The 22,649-nt window shown below is 56.2% G+C and overlaps 8 protein-coding genes across 8 annotated transcripts; 4 read left to right on the top strand and 4 right to left on the bottom strand.

The window, feature by feature from the left end:
• Positions 1 to 243: 243 nt before the first annotated feature.
• KVR01_005083 (uncharacterized protein) lies at positions 244 to 2,633 on the bottom strand. Its single transcript, XM_044784208.1, has 2 exons — positions 339 to 2,633; positions 244 to 285 (listed from the first exon to the last, which is right to left on the bottom strand). The coding sequence occupies exon 1, from the start codon at positions 1,417 to 1,419 to the stop codon at positions 376 to 378; it is 1,044 nt and encodes a 347-aa protein (XP_044645528.1). The 5' UTR covers positions 1,420 to 2,633; the 3' UTR covers positions 244 to 285; positions 339 to 375.
• Positions 2,634 to 4,091: 1,458 nt separating this feature from the next.
• Positions 4,092 to 5,464, top strand: KVR01_005187 (uncharacterized protein; the record flags this gene model as incomplete). The annotated part of the gene is made up of 2 exons (XM_044793853.1): positions 4,092 to 4,771; positions 4,840 to 5,464. Exons 1-2 carry the CDS (start codon positions 4,359 to 4,361, stop codon positions 5,462 to 5,464), a joined length of 1,038 nt encoding a protein of 345 aa, XP_044645632.1. The 5' UTR covers positions 4,092 to 4,358.
• A 2,247-nt stretch (positions 5,465 to 7,711) lies between these two features.
• On the top strand, positions 7,712 to 8,722 carry KVR01_005455 (uncharacterized protein; the record flags this gene model as incomplete). Its single annotated transcript, XM_044785374.1, has 1 exon — positions 7,712 to 8,722. The coding sequence occupies one exon, from the start codon at positions 7,712 to 7,714 to the stop codon at positions 8,720 to 8,722; it is 1,011 nt and encodes a 336-aa protein (XP_044645900.1).
• An 818-nt stretch (positions 8,723 to 9,540) lies between these two features.
• Positions 9,541 to 10,437, bottom strand: KVR01_004886 (uncharacterized protein; the record flags this gene model as incomplete). Its single annotated transcript, XM_044783485.1, has 3 exons — positions 9,541 to 9,970; positions 10,061 to 10,279; positions 10,364 to 10,437. 3 exons carry the CDS (start codon positions 10,435 to 10,437, stop codon positions 9,541 to 9,543), a joined length of 723 nt encoding a protein of 240 aa, XP_044645331.1.
• A 979-nt stretch (positions 10,438 to 11,416) lies between these two features.
• Positions 11,417 to 14,520, bottom strand: KVR01_005303 (uncharacterized protein). Its single transcript, XM_044789075.1, has one exon. It carries the CDS (start codon positions 14,284 to 14,286, stop codon positions 11,506 to 11,508), a length of 2,781 nt encoding a protein of 926 aa, XP_044645748.1. The 5' UTR covers positions 14,287 to 14,520; the 3' UTR covers positions 11,417 to 11,505.
• Positions 14,521 to 17,036: 2,516 nt separating this feature from the next.
• On the top strand, positions 17,037 to 17,981 carry KVR01_005330 (uncharacterized protein; the record flags this gene model as incomplete). Its single annotated transcript, XM_044787975.1, has 1 exon — positions 17,037 to 17,981. One exon carries the CDS (start codon positions 17,037 to 17,039, stop codon positions 17,979 to 17,981), a length of 945 nt encoding a protein of 314 aa, XP_044645775.1.
• A 345-nt stretch (positions 17,982 to 18,326) lies between these two features.
• Positions 18,327 to 19,793, bottom strand: KVR01_005669 (uncharacterized protein). The gene has a single exon (XM_044784768.1). The coding sequence runs from the start codon at positions 19,690 to 19,692 to the stop codon at positions 18,523 to 18,525; it is 1,170 nt and encodes a 389-aa protein (XP_044646114.1). The 5' UTR covers positions 19,693 to 19,793; the 3' UTR covers positions 18,327 to 18,522.
• A 1,361-nt stretch (positions 19,794 to 21,154) lies between these two features.
• KVR01_005057 (uncharacterized protein) lies at positions 21,155 to 22,079 on the top strand (the record flags this gene model as incomplete). Its single annotated transcript, XM_044792218.1, has 2 exons — positions 21,155 to 21,792; positions 21,851 to 22,079. 2 exons carry the CDS (start codon positions 21,155 to 21,157, stop codon positions 22,077 to 22,079), a joined length of 867 nt encoding a protein of 288 aa, XP_044645502.1.
• Between the last annotated feature and the right edge of the window lie 570 nt (positions 22,080 to 22,649).

Here is a 22,649-nt window from a genome sequence, read left to right as displayed (position 1 = left end):
GTTCATAAAATCAAAATACAGTTACTTCGTCTAAAAGGCAAACATCCATGTACAGCCCCCACTCATCGAAAATTCCATTTCATTCGACAGTCTTGGCCTTAATGGGGGCCAATCCATAAACGATCAGGTGATACTGCAGCCGATAGAAACACTGCCAGGCTCAGCTCAACGCCCGGAGAGAAACAGGCTGAATGCTTGGCACTATTGTTTTGCGTTGCCACCCAAGATTGGCTGACCTACGAGACGGCCCCCACGCACGAGAATCATGTTTGAAAGGGTGGTAGACTTTTGTAGCAATTAGCTGTCTGTTATGAGTGACCGTGGGGTCTGAATCTCACGTTCCCCCAAGTAGCTTAATCTTGGTTATTCCGCCCATCACGCGCTTCCTCCTAATGAATTCTCCAACTCAACAAGCTCCCTGAAGCCCTCCACAATCTCCTTCCGCCGCTCACCCTCCGGCCGCGGCAACGGCTTCCGCGCCCAGCCCCCATAGCCAAAGTACTCCTGCAGTCCCACCTTGACGCCCACCGCGCCGGATTTGATAGCCGCCCAGTCGCCGCGCGCCAGGATCCTCTGCAGCTTCTGGTCGCCCTGGCCCTTGACCAGCGACCTGTATAGCTGGACCACCGTCGCGGGGGCCACGTTGGCGATGCCGGGGATGACACCCGCTGCCCCCGCGGCCATGGCGGGCGTGAGGAAGTCGCCTGAGCCGGCGAAGCAGAGGAAATCTGGGTACTCGTTTGCGTAGGCCTCGTCGTGTCCTGCGGCGGGGACGGGCTTCCCCGTGAACTCGGCGGCCACCCTCGCCAGCTTGCCCGTGTTGCCGCAGGTGAACTTGGCCCCGACGATGTTGCGGTGGGCGCGTCCCAGGTTGATCAGATCGTCGCTGTTGAGGTCCAGGCCCGAGACGGCGGCGGGGTAGTTGTAGATGATGATAGGGATGGGGCTCTTGTCCGCGACGTCAAGGAAGAAGCGGGACACGGTCTCCTTATCGAACAGACCCTGGTAGTACGCGGGGGGCAGGACGAGGGCGGCATCGCCGCCATTGAGGGCTGCCTGCTTACACAGCTCGATGGTCTGGCGGGTGGACTGGGCGGCGCAACCCACGATGAGGGGCATGTCGTTGAACCCGGCCTCGTCCAGGGCGTTCCGCGTGATCTGGGTGATGTGGTCCCGCTCGTAGTCGAGAAGGTGCACGGCCTCCCCATTGGAGCCCTGGACGGCTATGCCGGTAACACCTGCGCGGGCTAGGCGAACAGCATGTTTTGCGACACTGTCCAGGTCTACCTGCTCGTCTGCGTCGTCTTTGAAGAAGGCTGGTGTTGGGACGTAGACGCCTGGGACTAATGGGTGGACATTCTTCCTCTGGCGGGCGTCGTGGGAGCCGTTGGCATGGCCAGCGCCTTCTGAGGAGGGCATATTGCGTGGCGTTGTGAGTGGCGTTGTGAGTGGGCGTACTTGTGTATGTATGTGAGGACTGATGATACAAAAAGTCTGAGGGCCCTCCAATATAGCAAATCATACACGTAAATAGTGCTTTGTATGAGTGAGCTTGAGTCCGCTTCGAGTCAAATGTTGGACAGAGAAGAGTACGGACGTCGCAGGTCTTTGCACAAAAGGGTGTTAGTTCCTGGGAAGGGGGGTGTGTTGGTGGCGGAAAGTGCACACGCGACATATAAGAAGGATGGGCGTGGAGGAGGACCGACGCAGACCAACCAGTCAGTCATTGACAGCGGACCATGACGTCCGCCGAAACGCAAGCAGTGACGGGACCACGCCCACAAGTGCTGCAACAGCAACAAGCAACACGACTCGGGAAGCGTGGCCAGAACCACCACCATGCACACCACGCACACACACGCCTTGGACCAGCGCACCAGCTCCTCCACATGCAGTGCTCCACCCCCAGGAAACCCACCAACCCGGGGCCGGGCATATCGGATTTGTTTGCGGGCGGTGGACAAGGCTGGTCGAGCTGGTCGAGCTGGTCCCGTAGTTTGCCATGGCCCAGGCACCACACACACAGCTGAGACGGAAGGCTTCCGAGTGGGACACCCCACAGAGTCAGGACGGACGATCGCGAAACCCTGGGCTCAGTTGTGGGAGCCAATCTTTGACGTAACTTTAATCATACGGCAGGCCCATGGCGCCGTCCCTCTTCCCCCTCCCCCCTTCCCTTCCGGCCAAGGACGGGGCGGTTTGCCCCAAACCCAAAGCTTGGACGGGCTTGACGGGGTACTCCGTAGCCAGCCTAGCCCTGAGAGGGGACAGCTCATGAGCAACGAGCTGTCCTGCGTTACCTCCGACGGCAAGCTAAAAGGCGGAGAAGAAAGAAATTGTTGGTTGGCTTTGTTCCCTAGCCGGGATGAGGCCGGCCCGAGTGTGAGCCGGCCCATCTGTGCGATCGTGGGGGGGCTGGTTGGTTGGCCTTGGGGTCGGTCATGAAAGGTAGGCATGGTGTTGTTGGCTCTCTCTCAGGTGCTATCACGGCTCTCGCAGGGCAGGGCGAAGCAGGATGGGCTGATTGATGTCGCCAGTGCCAGGCCGGGGACTTGGCCTGCATGCCTGCTGCATGCTTGCATGCCTGCCTGCCAGCAAGCCTGTCAGTCCTGCATTAGCCACGCAGCCCGTACCTGAAAACAGACTGACAGACTGAGAGAGAAATTTGTCCTTGCTTTTCTGTGTGGTCTTTTCGTGGGCCGGAAGCACATGATTCTGCAGGTGATGATCTGTTCATGCGGGTGGCCGAGACAAGCAAGCGTGGTGTGGCGTGGTGGTGCCTTCTGTTGCAGGTGGAAGACTCCGTACCGTGGAAGGGGCCTTGCTTGTTCTCTTCTCCGCCCCCCGCGTGGGGGTGGGGTCCAGTGTCACCTCCTCCGCGATCCCGTCGAGTCCACTCCAGAAGGTACGGGGCACTACACTAGCCTCGGGGCATTTTGCTACCCCTGAGCAGCAGCTGCCATGCAAGCCATGCAAGCCATGTTCCAACTTGCTGCTTGCTCCTGCCGCTCCTGCTCGATAGACTGACTACTGACAACTAGCACGAACCAGCACGAACCAGCACGAACCCGACCGTCGACCAACCAGCCAGCCCAGCCAACTTCGTCTCCTTTTCGCCCGACCTGGCCTCTTTGCTCTTTCTGCTTGCCGATGGCACAAACATCCAAGTGGAGCACGACATTGGCCAGCTACCTAGGTACCATTCCCGAGGCTTGACGATACATCTGCCCCGGCTGGGATGACCGCTGTGCACTTCACCAATACGCCACCCAGGCAGGCCAGGCAGCTGCGGGTATACTGCGGTGCAATTGGGTAATTGTCTACACGCTAGCTGCCAATGGAACATCGCATCAACGTGCAGTCGTCCATGACTGCCGCCTGTCTCGTGGGCGGGATATCGTATGCCAGTTGAGTTGTGGCGGACAGGCTGATGATAACGACCACCCCTGCCGTGGAGATACGGCGGCTGAACTTCTGAGTTCGCCCCCCTTGTGTCTGCAGTGCAATGATGGCCACGGTTTGCTTTTGCCCCTTCTTACCGCTGGTTGCCAGCTCATCATCACAAGCACCCATATCATTTGCATAACTCTAATTCGCCTGCCTCTGCAGGAGCCAAGGTTGCCCTCAGCAGCATCTCTCAAGAGTCCAACATTGGTCGTTCTTCCCCATATGAGATCCCTCCAAGCAGGGGTAACATCGGCCGAGCCACCAATCTGGGCCAGCAGGCCAGTCACGTCCAGTTGCTTGGAACCGACGGGAAATTTCACCTCGAGTTGCAGCGAGACGTGAGCCGTCACAATCTCTCGTTGTGCCACACACACACACACACACACACCCACGACCCTTGGGCAAGGTTGTTGACGTGCAGCATAATCGCAGTAGCTCGAGAAACCCCCACGCCATCAGAGCCCCTAAGAGATAATTATGACTCGGGGCCGAACAAGGAGCACATGTCTGCCGGTCCGGCTCGGCGTGGTCTGAGGGCGGGTCCCAGTTTTCACCGCTCATCGGCGATTGCCCTGCCGAAGGGCGGCAAGCGGCTCCGAATGGCAGGCGCGCAACGCTTCAGTGTTCTTGTGTCTAGGGAGGAAGGCCGCCGCGCTGCAAGTGTAGTGCGTTACTTATCACAGGCTGGGTCATCATCGTCACATCGGCTTGGACTCTCTGTATTATTGGTTACACTCTGAGTTACGTGCAGTCGCTCAGGCATCCCAGCGCGTCCTCTGTCCCAGGACTGTTCGAACCGCCGATTCAGCATCACGCTACGGATCCTCTTCCGGTCTCTACCTGCCTGTTTCGCGAGCACCTGTTCTCACCGCATACGCCGTCTGCAGAACCAGGCAACCAGCCTTGTCACAATGGGCGATCATACCGCAGGCCCCCAGCCACCCTACCCTCTCCACCCCTCCGTGGTCCCACGAATCGACCCCGTCTACGCCAACTTCTACAACGAGCACGTCGCAGACAAGCAGCAGGTCCACCTGCAGCCCGTAGAGGCCTCCCGCACCAGCGGCGTCCTCATCCCCGGCGCTGGGCCAAAATACCCCGTCGCCAAGGCCGAGGACTTGTCCTTCCCGCGCAGCCAGAGCACCGGCCCCGACGTCAGGGTCCGCTGTTTCACGCCCGATGGGCCGAAGCCCGACAAGGGATGGCCGTGTTTGTTCTACTTCCATGGTGGTGGCTGGGTGCTGGGCAACATCGACACTGAGAATGTCATTGCCACAAATTTGTGTGGGCGCGCCAACTGTGTCGTGGTCAATGTCGACTACAGGTAATTCAGCCTCACCCTCACCCTCACAGCCAGCCCACCGCACTCAATACTAACAGACCTTTTGACAGGCTCGCACCAGAAGACCCCTATCCCGCAGCAGTAGACGACTCCTGGGAAGCCGTCCTCTGGGCCCTCAGCGCCGCGGGCAAGGCCGTCCTGCCCCCCATCGACCCCACCAGGCTCGCAGTCGGCGGCTCCTCCGCCGGCGCGAACCTCGCAGCGGTCATGTGCCAGCGCGCAGCAAGCCGGCCGGAGCTGGGCCTCCGCTTCGCCGCGCAGCTGCTGTCCGTCCCCGTGGCCGACAACACCGCCTCGCCCGAGACCAAGGCCTCGTGGCGCGAGAACGAGAACGTGCCCGCCCTGCCCGCGGCCAAGATGCTCTGGTACCGCCGCCACTACCTGCCCGACAAGGCCGACTGGGCGGCCCCCGAGGCGAGCCCGCTGCTGTGGGAGGGCGACTGGGCGCGCCTGCCGCCGGCCGAGGTCGTGCTGGGCGAGCTGGACGTCCTGCGGACCGAGGGGGAGGAGCTCGCGCGGAGGCTTGTCGAGGCTGGCGCCACGAGCACGAGGGTGACTGTCATGAGGGGGCAGCCGCACCCATTCATTGCCATGGATGGGGTGTTGGACTGTGGCAAGCTTGCTATCACGTTGTTTGTGGAGAGGCTTCTGAGGGCGTTTTATGTTGAGGATTAGGATTCTGACTCTGGGAGCCTGTGCATATGGGCTCGTATTTATTGAGTTAGCGTATCACCAGCGACGTGTGTTCAAAAGTATTGATGCTTTGAAGCTTAACTATGTCCTATCTCTCTGATTGCCTTTTGTGGAAGGTTCCTCTTTGGAGCGCTGTTCTGTGGCAAGATGTCCCGTAGCGTTGGGGGGTTGCTGTGGCATGCGACCATGTGGGAGGTCATCCCATAGGCGTTTGGGGTGGCCGCGTAGAGGACACCTGAGCAGTGCTCGTCATGAATCGGAATTCTTGTCATTCTGCTGTGCAAGTTTGAGTACATGTCGTATGGGTCGGCGTCGGTGTGGCAGAAGTAGTCAGGCAAGTGCCTAGAAGACCACTGGATCATTGCTGCCTATCAAAGTTAGATATGATTTTATCAAACATCACAAAAATTTTAAACAACAAGGAAGATGTTGGAAATACTAGAAAGAAGGTGAAAGCAATCGAACAAAAACCTTGGACGTTAGACTCATAGCCGCGTGTGTTGGTAAGCCCTTGCCTAATTGCATGAAGTGTCACTTATTCTGAAGGGCCCAGAGCTTCTGGCCCAAAGTTTCATCTTAAATGTGTGGCATTCCATGCTCACCCTGTTGTGTGCGTTTCAAGTCCACTTTTACATCGTCATGGTTTTGAAGATGGTGGGCGTGGCTCAAGTGGTTGGGGCAATCCACTTTGACGCCCAGTCCGCTCACCCACATGTAGGGAATTGGAAAGAATCATGTTCTTTCAAAGTCCAAATCGTTTGTTCCGTCACCAATTTCACTTCTGCTGATCAGCCTCTATCTTTTTGCTTTCCAGATTTCAGGTCCTCTGATCATTCGATCCTTTTGGGCTGAAACTTGATGTACATTCAATCGCATCTCTAGTTTCTCATCCATGCTTGAAGCCATGTCCAACAAAGAAGAGGCGATCTCTCTGGCTGTGGGCACTTGTAAAAGGGTAACAGAAACAAGTTTGCTCCTACAAGACTTTCGACCAGTAGCCAAAGCGAAACGCCACTCGCTGGCACCAGGTCGCCTTTGAGTCCCCGATGGTTGAATTCGTAAAAGATTGCGTTCAGCGACCTTGATGGAAGACATCTATCGCTGAATTTGACTACCACCGGTCCCATAAGCCGACGAGCCGGGCCTTAAACCGCCACATCCATTACCTAGATAAGGAAGTAGGCGAAAACTCTTCCCCCAAGCTTTCCAGGCGATGTTTTCTTGAAAGAAGGGAGATGCAACCGGAACCTGCCGAGAACTGTGGCAGACCTGCGCGGCTTCGGGCCCATCCAGAACATGTCGACTTCTCAATCTTCAGAAGTGCCATTCCTCTCCTGAGACTAAGGAGACCTCTGGCCTCTTTGGAAGATTCAGTGGAGGCGTCTTACTGGTCGGAAAGCGCTACTGCTCATTATCGACAAGCTTTGGTTTCCGCTTTGGGTGCTGAATAGGATCTCGTCAGCCGCCACCTCGAGGAACCTCCCACACCACGGAAGCTGCTTACCGACCGAAGTACTCGCTCGAGTGGATTGACCAATCAGTTCTGTCAGTCATTGCAGAGGACAAAAGTGTCTTTGGGCCCGCGGGCCAGGCGAGCCTGTGACTTCAGGAGAAGAAGCACATCTACGCCTCGCGGTCGACGAGCTTTATCATCACATCTTTGACGAACGGCTCCTATTCAGACACCGAAGTGGGCAAGCTCGTCAGGAGAGTGGGCAGGTTGGTGGGATCACCCGGCGAGGAGAAGGGAAGCATATCTGGACACGCACGGGTATCCTGAAGCCGACGCCGTGTTTCTTTCACTTGAACTGAATAGTCAGCGGCAGGGCGTATTGAAAGCTGCGGGGTGGCCATTTCGAAGGTTTGGCTTGCGAGCCGGTGGCCCTATTCAGCGGTTCGGTGTCAATTGTGATCAATAGGCCGACTGCTTGGGTGACTTCTGAATAGCTTGAGGCCAGACGCCGCCCGAGTATAAGTTCCCGGAGAGCCCGTTGGTTCACATTCCTCTTGTCCCTTCTCCCTCCCCACCGAGATACAAGATCATCCAAGCCAATCCAAAGGATCTCTCAAGACAAGTTTACCAGTGTGTCGAACGATCAGTTCCACAACTCAACACGGTCAACCCCCATACATAACAAAAAAAGAAAAAAGAAAAAAAAACAGCCCCCACAGGCAGACAAGCCACTCAACTATTAATAATACCATTCTTTCCAAGACAACGTCTTTGACATGAAGTTTTCCGTGATCGCAGCCGTGGCCTTCTCGGCCGCCTCGGCCAACGCCATCGCCATCGCGGCGGCCGAGGCCAACCCTTCCCCCGAGGCATGGTGCTTCTGGAAGGGCGAGGGCTGCTGGAAGGCGAAGCGGGCGGCCGAGGCCTTCAGCTCGGCCCTGCAGTCGACCGGCGGGTACAAGGAGTCCCGCGCCGCCGACATCTCGAACCAGCCGGGCGGCGCCGCCTACCACGCCAAGAGGAACTTTGAGCAGCTCGCCGCCATCGTCGCCTCGGTCTACCCCAGCCCGGAGGCCCTCTACGAGGACCTCAACCTCATCGGCGCGTTCCCCCCGGACTCCAACCTCACCATCCCCGAGGGCCAGGGCCCACCGCCGCCGTCCGGCCTCGCGGCCCGTGACGAGGCCGCGGCCATCGACCCGAGGTGGTGCTTCTGGAAGGGCGAGGGCTGCTGGAAGCGCGAGGCGACGCCCTGGTGCTTCTGGAAGGGCGAGGGGTGCTGGAAGCGCGGCGTCGAGATGAGCAAGCGCGAGGCCGAGGCGAACCCCTGGTGCTTCTGGAAGGGCGAGGGCTGCTGGAAGCGGGCCGACGAGGCCAGCTCGGCGGTCGACAAGCGCGACGCGGCCCCGGCGTTCTGCCCCTTTGGCGGCGAGGCCGGGTCCGTGTGCTACGCCTCCAAGCGCGACTTCATCGAGGCCGACAGGCGCGCCTGTGAGGAGCCCGGCCAGGCGTGCCACAAGGCCCGCACCGCCGCCGAGGCCCTCATCCGCGCCATCGAGGACGGCGGTGAGGCCGAGGCCGTCTCCAAGCGCGACGTCTCCCAGGACCTCGAGGCCCGCTGGTGCTTCTGGAAGGGCGAGGGCTGCTGGAAGCGCGACGGCATGGACGAGGTCGTCGCCCGCTGCAACAGCCCCAGCGGCGCCTGCACTGCTGCCCGCCGCGACCTGACCAGCATGCACGCCGCCGCGCGCAACCTCCTCGACTCTCTTGACGCCGAGGTCGTGTAGACAGGCCGTGAGTTGGCAGAGTCCACATGTCTTTCGGTGACAAAGCATGGTGCTGACATCTCTGTCAATAGTGAGCGCTCTGCATGACATGCCTCCTATACCAAAGTTTCAACAACATACAAACCCCTCTTCGTTTCTTCAACGACATGACCCGTTTCCGACATCATACTTGGAGTCACCCCGCCCAGCACATACCAAATAAAACATTTCTCTTCTTGTTCGTCGAGCATCCGCCACAAACACCACTCGCTGCACCAAGGTCGAGACTGTGGGGACCACATATCTCTCCATGGCACAAGTGGCGGCTCATGAACCCTTATTTTCTCATCTGAAAACTTAGTTAGTGGATTAATCGTGGCGGGGGGATGAGGGCATTGTCGCTTACCACATATTTCTTTGAATCGAGACGGCGCGGCGGTAAAGTCGCGCTGCTCTCGCAGCTTAATGCCTAAAACGAATGTATTTAGGATGGCAGAATTGACAATATTTTTCTGCTGCATGGTTGCTGGTGTTCATCTGTCGCAGTGATTTATGGAGTGTTCCGCTCACGAAGCCTCATGACCTGCACTGAGCTAGGCTCTTACAGGCCAGGTGAAGTGAAAGACCGCCTCTTGTAAACATATCGAATTGGGCGGCAGCCTCGGGGTATATACCATTGCCCTGGATGATTCGCACTCTAACGTATTCCCATGCTCTTTGACTCCGTCTTGACCTGTTCCGTAGGCCCTGTTCGTACCGCAAACCCCAGCCACGCCGGTTTCTCCTCCCTGAGTACCTAGGCAGACAGACAACCCTCCTCTTTAGCCCATCGCCACACCTCACATCAACAACCGCCAAGCACCGAGCATCAGCGCCGCGAAACCGGTGCAGACACCAATGAGCCACTGCAGCGTCTGGAACTTGACCATCTCGAGCTGCTGGCGCAGCGCCCCCGCCTCCTGCTCGATCTTGGTCTCGGTCTCCTTGATGCGCAGCTCCTGCGAGACGGCCTCCTCGCGGATGCGGCCCTTCTCGAGGTTGAGGTCCAGCCGCACGCTCGCCTGCGTGCGCCCGATCTCGTCCTTGAGCCGGTTGTTGAGCTTGGCGATGTCGTTGGTCAGCCGCTCGTGCGCCGACCGCGTCGCGTTCGACTCGGTGCTGTCCGCCGACAGCAGCTCCGACCGCAGCGTCGCGAAGTCCACCTTTTGCGTGTACGTCGCCTTGGCCGCGTCCTCGCGGAGGACCATTGTTCGCGTGAGGTTCTGGATGCTGTTGTTGGGTTGGGCGGGGAGTGTCAGCCTGGGGTTCTGTTTTGTGGGTGGATTCGGGCCAGGGGCAGCGTGCGCGATTCTTTCTAACCTTTCCTCGATCACATCGTTCAGGACCTTCATCATGGCCACCGACTGCTCCTCGGTGAAGCCCTCCCCTTGCAGTCTCTGGACGAACTTGAGCGTGTCGAAGTGGTGATCCCTCCTGCGAGGGGCTGAGGCGTGGAAGGCCCTCCGCAGACCGGGCTGCTGCTGGAGCATAGATCGGGGTTTGGCGGTGGCATTGATACCGGTGTGCCGTGGCGCACCCCTTTCACTGTGCATGGATCGTGCCTGGGGCTGCCATGGTCGCAAGGTGCTCGACTGGCTCGCCGCCAGCGATGTCGCCAAGCACTGTTTCGCAACGGGTGCCGTCCAGCTCAGCCGGGGCAGCAAGAAGCTGGGAAGTGTTGAGACGGCGGTGGCCATGGCTGGGAGGCAGGGGAGGAGTCGTGGGCAGTAGGTTGGGAGGTTCAGAGCGGGATTAATCAGTTGCGAGCCTGCGATGTCATGGGCATTTATTGGACTGCACCCCTGGCCAGCAGCTGCAGTAGACAAATGACTTGACGTTCATGTGTCCAGAGATTCGGGCCCACTCGCGGGGGGCGTCGGCAGGCCCCAGGACTGCCAGGGGTCCTGCCGTCGCATGACATAATCACCTCCCCAGCTGGCTGATTGGCCCAAGCCAAGGCCCCATGGCCCCACTACGGGCGAGCCGCCCTTTAAAACTTCTTGGGCCCTTGCGCCGCCAGCTAATTTTCTCTCTCTCTTTTTTTCTTCAAGTATGAAAATACACAACGCAAAAATTCACATTCTCGGGATAGTATTTCGATACGAGGTACTCCTCCGCCTCGTGCGCTGGACGTACCCAGGACTGTTGAACTCTCCCGGACAGAATGGAGATCAGACACAAAGCGAACGATCTTGGGTGCGGCGTGTCCCTCGCCTCCGAGGTATGGGACGGGCCGCAATGATCGAGCGTACAGTTCTTGCTCGACCATACCTACTTAGCAGTGATACAATGAAGGATGCGGCTGTGAACGTAGATTTTCAAAGTTCTGGCCGTCCAACGCGCTACGAACTGGACGGTGGAGTGGAATCTTTTTGATGCTCAACTTTGCGCTCGTGCCTTTCTGCACAACGAATGGCGTTTGTGATGCGGTCATCAGCTACCTACTCGCTCGTTTCGTCTCAGACTAAGAACGAGCTTCACCAGGAGTGACGTGATACGGGCCTTGGTCGCAATCGTGGACCACATAAATGTGCTCGTGCTTCAAGTTCATCTCGCACGCAGCGCTCTCTGGTCACGATTGACGCGGCGGGCTTGGTGTTGAGGTCCAACAAACAGCTTCATATGTCATGCCATCACATAAATAAAAGCCCCTCGCTCCCCATGAGCCGTCAAAAGTTCAAGACATACTCGTAATTACAATGCTATGGGTATCTACAATCTGTCAAACCTACACTACGATCCCGTACAAGTACAACAAAGCAACGCTAGTCCCCCCCAGCCAGAGGCCCGCCCCTCTTGGCCAGGTTCGCATCCTTGGACACGGGGTCGGCGATCTTGAGCCACTCCCCGTTGAATGCGTTGATGAGCCAGTCCTGCAGCTTCTCGTACACGATCTCGTTGGCGTTGTGGAAGTAGATGCCGTGGTCCGAGTCCGGGAAGACGTGCACGTCGTAATTAGCCACGCCCGCCACGTCGAGCTTGTCCAGCAGCGTCAGCGTGTTCTGCACGTGCACGTTGTCGTCCGCCGTGCCGTGCATCACCAGGAACCGCACGTTCTGCGCGAGCGCCGACGCGTTGCTGATGGCCGTACCGTCGTAGCCCGCGGCGTTCTCCTGCGGCGTCTTCATGTACCGCTCCGTGTACACCGAGTCGTAATACCGCCAGTCCGTCACCGGCGCCACCGCCATGCCGTAGCTGAACGTCTGCCCGGCGTCCTGCTCCAGCGTCTTGAGCGTCATGTACCCGCCGTACGACCACCCCCAGATCGCGATCCGTGATGCGTCCACGTACGAGAGTGACGCCCAGTGTTTCGCGGCGGCGATCTGGTCGTGAGACTCCCAGTGACCTAGCTGTCCCCGAATGACCACGCGGTTCTTGCGTCCGATGAAGCCGGTTCCACGGCCGTCAACCGTCACGACGATGTAGCCGTGGTGCGTCAAGGAGGACTGGAAGTCCTGCTTGAACGTTTTCTTTACCTCCTGCGACCCGGGGCCGCTGTACTGGTAGAATAAGACGGGGTACTTCTTCTTGGGGTTGAAATGGGCCGGCCGGCGCTCGATGTAGTTCAGTTCGACCCCATCCACATTTATCGTGCCGTAGATCTTAATGGGCAGCTCGTATTTCTTAGCGCGTTCTGCGAGGTCTTTGTTCGTCTCCACAACGTGCTCGTACTTTTCGGGGTTGCTAGGCGTGCTCACAACCTTCTGCCAGGGTATCTTTGGGCCCTGGTAGTTCAGCAGGGCGTACCCTGCTCCCGAAGAGAATGAAGCAGAATAATAAGCCTCTTCAGAGGTCTCCGTCATGGGCTTCAGGTCAGTTCCGTCTATCTTGACTGTGTAGATGTGGCGCGTAGTCGAGGATTCCTTGGTGCCGATAAAGTAGACCAGGTTGTTTTTCAGGTCCACTGCTGACGGGGCGCTGTCGACCTCCCAATTACCCTTGGTGATCATGGTGGGTTCTGGGTTGTCCAGGGGTGAGAAGTATGCCAAGTGATCGCCATCATCGTAGATCACAGTGTCGATATAGCCAGCCTCGGGCCGTCCATTGGTTGGGTCTGGGGGTATGTAGCGAGTGTTCTGAGATATCTCGAACCAGCCTCCGTCCAGCTTGCCGACATCCACCGCCCTGACAGTCTTTCCTGAGCGAGCTGCGACATCGACCAGAACCACCCTCATGATGTCAGAGATACGATTCGTCTCTTTTATGAGAACGCTTTGTCCCGCCCAGACAACCGTAGTGATGAGGCGATCCTCGTCCGTGAAGCCCCCTTCGATGTTCACCTCGAAGTTGTCGCCGCGATCGACATCGTGGAAAAGCAGGTCCACGACGGGGTTAGGCGCGCCAGCCTTGGGGTATTTCATGTAGAGCTCCTCAGGATAGTTCTCCAGTGAGTTGAGATGCCCGCCTTTCGGCTTCGATACGAAGTACTGGACGGGATACTCGGGCACAGCCGTATCATTTGTCCTGAAGAAGGCGAGATACTTTCCGTCCTCGGACCACCAGGTTGCAGTGTCACCTCCGAGAACCTCCTCTTCGTACACCCAATCCGGTCGCCCGTAGAAGTAATTCTCGCCTCCGTCCTCGGTGATCTGGCGCACCTCTTGGGAGTCAACCCAGCGCAGGTACAGGTTGTTCTCCCTGACGAAGGCGATCGCGTTGCTCGTGGGGCTCCACTTGGCAAGCTGCACCGGAGCATCAGTGGCCCCGGGGATCAGCGGTTCCGCGGCTTGTCTTGCGACATCAAATATCCAGTACCTGGCCGTGACGGAATGCCTGAAAACTTGCTCCTGGTTGGTGCTGATGAGCACCTTTTTCATATCCGCGCTGGGCCAAGCACCAACGATCTGGTGCTGGGTGCCCTCAAAACCGAACCTGCCGCTCTTGATCAGGGTCGTTGATTTCGCAGCATCAACACCGGCGGCCGCCTCTGGATCCCGGCTCCTAACGTCCTCTACCACCAGGTAGTCTTTGCCAGCAGCGTCCTGTTCCAGCAGCAGCCCGTCCTCCCCGTTTGGGCCTGCAACCCAGCTCATGGTATGTGTGACAGGCCTCCAGTTGCCCGACATGATTTCGCCGAGGGTGAGCTTCTTACCACTACTCCGCGCGACGGTAGCTTGCGGGTCATGTTCGAAGTTGGAGCCGTGCTTGTAGGATTTGGAGGATATGTAGACAACCAGGGCGACCACCCAGGCGGCGACGAACACGCCAGACAGGATCAGGACCAGGCGCTTCAGACTCCTGTCCATGTGCTTGGGGCGGGCTACGGCGGCGCCATTGGGGAGGAAGGGGCCGGTCTCGAGGTCGCTGGACGCCTCCTCCTTGAGCGGGTCATCGTCGTCGAACTCGGAGATGGTGTCGCGGTCGGCATAGGGAGCGTTGCTTCGACGGGCGGCAGGGGGGGAGGTCCGGCGCTTGGAAGAAGAAGGGGGCTGGTGGTTTAACATGCGGTCGTTGATCTGGTCGAAGACGATGCTTGTGGTTGAGACAGATGTGTCGGAGCGGTGGGACTCGTGGGATGTCCTCGGGAGGTTGTCGGAGGAAGCCATCGTGAGGGTTTGGGCGGATCGGGGGGGGTGTCAGATAAGATATATCCAGACTCCTTCCTACCAAGGTATCGCCCGCACCAGCACTACTGATGGCCGAGCTAGAAATAAGTCAGGAGTAGTGTGAGAGAGGAGGGTAGAGATCATGAGTGAGGATGAAACAACATGTCGCGCTTGGCCACTTGGCAGGTAGGTGGCTGCGGGCGAGGGCGGGAAGGTTGAAGGAGACGGTTTGGCTATTGAAACCCTGATTCGGATGGCAGGAAGGCAGGAAGTGCCCTTTGTGCTTCTTATCGCACTTGCCTGTGGGTCCGGGGTGATAGTGGTAGCGTGTGGCACAAGACCTGCCAAGTTTAGACTACCCCAGGCGCCCTTGCACCAGTAACTCCAGGGCTCGGTCTGCTGAAGAGGATGGTGCCTGCTTCATGGTTAATTCTCCACACGACGGGCTGAACCATATTTACATACTTGATCCAACCCGAGAACCGTCTCGATCGTGACGTGTTCTGCCTCTACCTAGCGTGAGAAAATTCAACCACTCGTTTTCCAATGCATGCTTCTATTTCTCAAGCTTTCAAATCTCGACAACAGGGTCCTGCCCCAGCGTGGGGGTTTTGAGTTGTGACATGAGTCGACGCAGATCAGGGGCTGGTGCGCTCGGGCAGGTCACAGCAGATCTTGGACCGTTACATCGGGACTGCCTTTGAGCCCTGGACACAACTTCGGAGAAACACCAGATCTCCAGAAATAAAACACAGAGTAGAAAGAATCGTGATCATGTCCTCCAGTCCAGATGTGGACTGAGTTCGGTACGACCAGCAGTAGAGACGAGCCACTTTCAGAGAATCCAAGAGCAAATGACCACACAAACCACGTCACGGTTTCAGCACACATCCCAGCCGTTGCTCTTGAGTCGCGACAACTTTAAGGCTGATTTCACCATGCAATAGTGTTCTGCGGTCCCAAGGGTTGTTCCCGCTCAAAGGCCGTGACTTCGTCCGTGTCATCAAGCATGACCGAAGCTGTTGATCTAACTCGAAACCTATGCTAAAGAGAGCTCTTTAATAATTGTAGTTCTAATATGGGTTAACCTTGCTGCCTCGCCCACGGTTTGATTCACAGTGACCGGCGTGGGAAAATGAGCATTTGGGAAATGGACACGGCCGAACATCAATCAATTTCAACTTTAGATTTTGAGGATTCCACACCATTTTGGCATCAATGGCTTTGGCTGACTCTTCAAATCCCTGCCAGGACATAAATAGTCCTCCATCATCATGGTGGCTGAAATTGAAAGTTAATTCTACTTGCGTTACACGCCCTGGAACATGGCAGCTAGCGATGTCGACCGCCACATGCCTCTTTCAGTCCTGGTCTTGGGTGATTTCTACAGGGGAATGTTGTGCGAAGAAAACCATGAAATCAATTCAATCTAGAGGGTCTAGCACTATAGCAGACATCAAATTGGAACGACTTGAGCAGGTGACTTCTCTACGGATGTGAAATGTTACAGCGGCCAACTTATCCCTACATATCGAAAAAGGATTCCATTTGAAGCCCAGTGAATTAAGCTTTGTCCATTATTCCATTGCTATAAATGCGGCTCGGAACAAGGTCAAAGCCGTGCCGAATACCTATGTAGACGCATCCTATCGCGTCAATCTGTGAGAGTTTCTAAGCTATTTTCATCATCAGATTGAATATTTAAACAGTGTGTCACCCGAAATAGCAATCAGGCTACAAAGTCACAAGTTCTCAACTGCCTCTGCCCCATCTATGCTCGTTCATTAATAGAGAGTCGGTGGTGTTGGTGGGTTGTCTGGGTGGCTGAATCGAACTTGGAAGGTATGGCTGAATCCGTTGGTCGGACGTCACCAAGTAATCAAGCACTCGTTTTGTTCTGGAGCTGCCTCATTTAGTCTTTTATCTACAATATGCAGTACCTGGTGTGCTCAACTAGCTGGCCGCCCTCATATATCGAAGAATTAGTGTAGCAAACATGATGTCAACATGAATCGCCGAAGGCAGCTTAGTTCCAGAATAGGGTAGGGGCGGCCCCGGGGCGAGGCACGTTCGCGTCCACGGGTCGCCGCAAGAGGTTGGGCTCGCTCTTCGCATAAGCATCGGATAGCGCAGCCCCGAGAGCAAAGGGTCTCGGATATCATATACACAGTACGGAGTACGACCCGCACGAGAACAAACCCCTCCCCGCGTTTTAAGAAAGACGTTTCCTACCGCTGCTGTCCGACGTTGTCCGAATCCGAGGAATGAAGTAACCAGCCGAGTTCCGGTCTCCATTCTAGAGTACCTATGCCAATCAATGCCTTTAGCGCGTCAAGGAATCCTGCCGATTTGTCGCTAAGAATACAATTGGTTTCGCTTCTATTCCGCATACGTCCGTAGACCTACATGACGCCTACACACGGTGGTAAACGCTCAAGACCTCTCGTTTAAAAAACATACCTAGAGCATTAATAACAGTGGTAAAAATATGATAGGTGACTTACGTGCCCTCTGCGTTGTGACGCACAGACAAGGCTAAGGGGGTATCGTCTTGACGGCGCCGTTGGCTAGACCTCGGGAATCCTCGACACAAGTAAAAGCCCGTGGCACGCCGGCATAGCAGTCATATAAAGACCACATGCAATGACCTGTCAGGTGAACGTGGATCTCTAAACTTCAGCCCAAAATTCTCTGACACTTTCACATCCCGAGGCCAGCAGCTTTGCCCTTGTTGCTACCTAAGTGCAAAAATGTCGACATCGATCTTCAAGAACGTCCTTATCTTCGGCGCAACCGGCGAGGTTGGCTCAGCCGTCGCCCGCTGTGCTAGCTCTAGTGGAGCCAAAGTCTGGCTGGGCATGCGGGACATCAACAAGCAAAACACATGGCTTGGGAAGGAGGAGGAGACCGAATCCGACATGAAGCGTCTGCATGCGGATCTCACAGACCCCGTGTCCCTGGCCGCAGCTGTGAAGGAGTCAGCTGCCACAGCCGCCTACATCTACGCCACCCACTCTCGAGATGGCATGCGGTCTGCTCTGCAGGCCATGCGCGACGCCGGGATCCAGCACACCGTCTTCCTCTCTACTTCCGCGGTGAGGGGTGACATCAGGGCCATCCCAAGGTCCACCTTCATCCCGTGGCATCACGCCCAGGTCGAGATAAGCCTCGAAGATCTGGGCATGCAGCACACGGCCGTGCGGCCGGGCTTTTTTGCCAGCAACCCCTTCCGCCTGTACCTCGAGCCGTCCAAGACCACGGCGAAAATCTTTGCGCCCGAACAGCTCCACGACCCCATTGACCCGCAGGATATAGGGAGGGTCTGCGCCACCGTCCTGACCAGGCCAGCCCACAGGTCGTCTGGCGAGCTCAAGGATGTCCAGTTTATCAGCGGGCCGCGTCGGCTGTCGCAGACGAGCATGTGGGAGATCATCAACACGTGTCTGGGACGCAAAGGGAAGCCCGTTGTTGAGACTGTGGAGCTCACGGAAGAGGAGTACACCGGGACGCTTGAAGCGAAGGGCGTTCCCGATTTCATCGCGCAGTCTTTGGTCAAGTCTATGGGAGACACGAGTCTGCTGTACGCTGACGAGGACTTTCTTCCGGCAAGCAAGAATGTAGAGAATCTGACGGCAAACAAGCCGACGAGCTTTGAGGATTTCGTCGAGAGGGAAATCGAGAAATACTTCCCCTGATCTTAGCAGATCAGATATGAGTATTAAACTTTCTGAGCTGCCAAGTCAATGTTGAAATATGCATGTACATGATTTTAAATAACATTGAAGTCTTTCCAATTTATACAGCCGGGCTTTTATCGTCTAGAATAGAACAGAAGGAACGATAAGGAGGACTTTTGTATATGAAATACATTGTCTTCCAACAGCAATGGACCATATCACAAGCAAAAACGCAGGATAGCCTAGCTGAGTTGCAAATTAAATTAAATCACAAGCAGGTTCTCAAGCAGTCAGCTGCCAGTGAGATATTCCAGCGAGCATGTCGAAGGTACTCAGGTTGACTACACCGAAAGACCTTCTGAATCAGAGGTATAAGGATGATAGTCCTTTAATCTCATTTCACAACTCACGAAACGTCGTAATATGGGAAGAACTGACAGACGCCTACTTAGTGACCACAAAGGAGATGCATTCTCAACACGCCCAACTCCAAGCTCCTCGGGTACTGCTGCTGCCGCCGTGAGAGTAAAATCACAAATGGAACCAGAGCCATGTGTAATCAGATGTCCTCCAAATTCATCAACAAAGCCCTCTCATCTAGTTTAGAGTCATTCGTGGAGGTAGGACCTGAACTCGCTCGCGAGTTCCCCTGTGGGCCTGCTGTTCCTAGGCCCTTGATTCCGCCGGCGATAGCGCCGAGAACGCCCCGTGCGCGATCCTTTCTGGAAACATCTGTTGGCTTCTCAGTCCCCGACAGCGGTAATGAGGCACAGTTAGGGCTGTTGGGAGAATATCTGGCCGATAGGTCCATCGCGTGTTTGCTGATCGTATATTTAGAGGGGCTGGATAATTCCACAAAGTACTTGCGCTCGACTTTGTTGATCCCATCGAGAACCTTTTTGGATGTCTTGTTGTCAAAACAGTCGTTAAGCATGGGCTCTTCGCTGAATAGATCCCCAGCAAGCTCGCGATCGTTCAGGAGGGTTTCGGCCAGTTTCTTCCAGTCGGTCCGGCGGATGAGCTCCGTAACATAACCAGCACCAGAGCGCATTCTTAGCTGTTCTGCTTCGGCAGAGAATAGCCTTTCTTCCGCGTGCGCGACGTTGAGTGCCAATTCGTTCAGTGGAAAGACAATTCCATCATGGTAATCCCCCTTCAAGTCTTCGTTATCGGCATCCGGCTCCGAGCTGTCAGCATCATGCGCCTCTGGGCCGTCGCTGTCATGCGCGTCCGAACTCTTGCTTTCATGTACCTCGGAACCGCCGCTGTCATGCGCGTCCGAGCTGTCGCTGTCGCTATCGTGCGCCTGTGTCAAGTCGTCGGAGCTCGTGTACCTCTCGGCCGCTTTCTTTTGTCTGATTGTCTCGGCCCTGTTGGAAGCCCACTCTGTCGGACTATAGGACTCACCAACATAGTCGTGTAGAAGCATTTCTGCCAAGTGCGTCTGACATTGGATCATGTCTGCCAAAAGAAACGAGTGACACAGAGGGTTCTTGTAGACCTTGCACCAGTGTTGCACAAGTTGTTTATGTAGACGATCAAGGTTTTTGAGAATGTTTACCTCGGAAGCCAAGTCTTGCTCTTCAAGTGCTACGGAGTGCATCTCCAGGAGAAGCCGGGTCTCTTTGCGCAGGAGGGGTGTGAGACTCTGGGTGAGCTGGAGTCGCAAGCATGCCATGCGAGCGCCTATGACGTGGCGGACGTCCTTATTGCGTTGCCTGTGTTTCATTATGACAAGCAGGAGGTTCTTGACAAAGTATAGAAGTGTTTCGAAAGGGCGATATTGAATGCTCTGATGCGTGCTTTGGGGTGAGGGAAAGATAGAAAGACAGCAATACGGCAAGACGGCGAGCCACAAAGAGCTGAACAGTCCCGTCAGAAATGGTCACCTGTTTTAGACCGCACTTGCGCACCACCTTCCCCAAAGGTAAAAGCCGAGCCTGCCAACCAGCCAACCCGCAGTCATACTTAAGTACATGTAGCCAACGGAACCAGGTTAAGATGGTCCCCAAGGCGGCACGTCATATTAGTGGCAGACACAATGCAGTTGGTCTTTAGTGTACCCAAATTTCCCAAGGGTTGGTAGTACGACCTGATCTGAATCGTACGTAGCACTCTCAGTCTTACCTGCGTCCTCGCCTCCTGGACACCTGAGCACCCCAGGCTGGGCACACCAGAACCTCAGTGTTTTGATGGCGCGGCCCGAAGCCGGGTTTGTTGAAACATTTATAAAATGGCTTGGCAGGGCTGAAAGCGGATCCCCAACATTACTACGCTGCGGATATCTGGTGCATCTGCCCAGACTACCTAGCTACTGAGTAATAGAATCTATCTCCGCTGTCCTACCAGTTGGCCCCCGGGGTAATCCGGATCAAAGAGATTCTTCTCCGTCCCACAGTCACCAAACATAATTATGAACTTCACTGAGGCATACACATGGCCGATTTCCTCGAAAGGCTAGATAGAGGCTAGATCAGTCCTAAGAGTGAAGGGCTGTCTGATGTCTAGGTACTGTGCCATTCAGGGGCCCGGCTATGCCGCTGATGGTGGGAGCACCTGGTCCGTCTGCCCGCATCTTCGGCACGCTGAACCCTAACGGGAAGTCTGGAATAGCGACTAGCCAGGAACAAGCCACGCCTATGGAACAGTGGCATCAGTTAAAGTTTCCCAGAAATGTCTTGAAAGGTTCAGGGGCGTCAACCCCATATTAGCAGACCCGGTTTTCCAAGGGGCAGCGATGAACTAGGACTGAATCGAGCATCAAGGTTGACAGATCTACGGTTCGGATCCGGCGGATCAAAACCAGTTGACATTTGATCGATGGATACCCGTGATCGATATAGGGGCTCACCCAAGATTCCTTGCCCCCAAGGGATCCCCGGCGCGCGCTACGTCGGGAACTTCACAGGGAAATCGCGGAGGGTACGGTCCCTTAGTTTCCGCCAAGCAGCATCGCTGAATCCCTGTAGCCAACCTTGACTCAATTCTTCCATATTCAACCGGCAGTAATCTCCGTTACGTGTGCTATGTAAATCGCGAGATTCAACATGCACGAGACTATATAAGCCAACAGGATGGCCAGGCTTCTAAATCAATCGAGCTTCGCCTTGTTACCAATCCCCTCTCCATCCAACTCATTCATTCGTTCCTTTTCCTGAGCCAGGCCTCGTTTATATCGCCGTAGTCACAAGATGTTTTCCGTGTCGCTGCTCATGACCCTCGGAGCGACGGCCGTCGCCGCTGTTCCATCCGGCGCCAGATCGCTCATGTCTGGCAGCGTCAAATGCCCTGTGGTCCTCGAGGGTCGGATTCCCGCTTCAGCTGCCCCCACTGACTTTGACGTCAACAACGACCTCTTCAACTCGGGCTATGTCAAGGGCAACAACCTGACATGGAGCGATATCCTGCTCTTCCCGGAGGTCCCAAACTCGCGATTCGATAACGCATCGTACAAGTCCGTGGAGGTCACCATCAGCGACGAGTCCATTTTCCAGAAACAGTACGGCTTCCGCCGCGCGGGGCTCCAGTTTGCCAACGATACCAACGAGGGCAGCCTAGGCTACCAGGGCCTCAGAACACTGCACTGGAGTGTCAAGCAGGACTCCGCGCGCGCACTGAACCTGAGCCACGAGTATCTGAACGTCTGGCACGAGGCTGCCGATTACTCAAGAGACCAAATCATGTTCCAGACGGGGCAGATGCTCGCATACCCAGACATGCCAGCGGACACCTTCAAGTTCTTCGACCGCAATTCCAAGCTACTGTGGTCCGTCCCGATCGACTTTACGTGCTGGCAAAACTTTGCCATCACGTTGGACATCGATTCCAAGTAGGTCTTAGCTCATCTCTGGGTCCAACGGCTGTCACTAACACGCCTTGCTCCGTAGCCTCGTCCAGATCTACTACTCCCTCGGCGATGCGGCCCTGAAAGCGGTCACCGGCTTTGTGCCTGCTGACTTGTCCGGTGAAGGTCAATTCCAACTAGGAATGATCAAGAAGCCCACTGGGACCGACGATGTCGTCAATAGCGGGTTCCAGGAGTCCCCACTTAACGAGGGTCAGATTTATGGCGGTATATTCGTGGAAGATAGCACGGGCGGCTGCGTGTCGCTGTGAAAGCCGAGAAATCCAAAAGATTTGCTCACGAGATGGCGCATTAGGAGCTGCGGCTGTTCGGGGGGTATAAACGCCGTTGTTTCTTGATGTAAACATTCAACCCTGGCAAGGCATTCTAGTACCTTCCATTGAAGTAGACGAGCATTCTCCGCTCTGCGGGCTCTCATCCATGTTTGACGTCCCCTTGCTGCTGCCGCTGATCATCTCGGTGCAGCCCACCAGGCTCTGGCCGGATTCGGCCACCGACTCGGCCCCGCCGCCTGCCGGACGGCGCTCAGCGTCAGACTGATCCTGCTCCCCCGGCCTTGGGCCCCTCTCAATGTCGAATAGCTCCCGATGGTGGTCGTAACGCAAATCGGCGATGTCGATATCCTCCACCATGCCTTTCGGGTTGTACCTCGGATACATGCGGTATTGGTACGGGAACTGGTTTGGGTCTGGGTAGAGCGGTGGGACAGAGTTGCGCAGGGCAAAGGTCCCTCCGTCGGTTGATGAGAGACCTGCGCTCTCGTTGTGGCTGCGCCGTCCATTTTGACGAGACCGCTCGTTGTTCGATGTCGCTGGTGATCT

This window comes from Diaporthe batatas (assembly GCF_019321695.1).
Source record: "Diaporthe batatas strain CRI 302-4 chromosome Unknown Contig00005, whole genome shotgun sequence".
In the NCBI taxonomy this organism is placed as follows: domain Eukaryota; kingdom Fungi; phylum Ascomycota; class Sordariomycetes; order Diaporthales; family Diaporthaceae; genus Diaporthe; species Diaporthe batatas.
Note: the sequence above shows the minus strand (reverse complement) of the source record. Positions and strands in the feature narration are given on the sequence as shown.

What these genes read in the sequence shown, in the direction of transcription:
- KVR01_005083 (XM_044784208.1), bottom strand. Translation starts at nt 1,419, where the DNA reads ATGCCCTCCTCAGAAGGCGCTGGCCATGCCAACGGCTCCCACGACGCC.
- KVR01_005303 (XM_044789075.1), bottom strand. Translation starts at nt 14,286, where the DNA reads ATGGCTTCCTCCGACAACCTCCCGAGGACATCCCACGAGTCCCACCGC.
- KVR01_005669 (XM_044784768.1), bottom strand. Translation starts at nt 19,692, where the DNA reads ATGAAACACAGGCAACGCAATAAGGACGTCCGCCACGTCATAGGCGCT.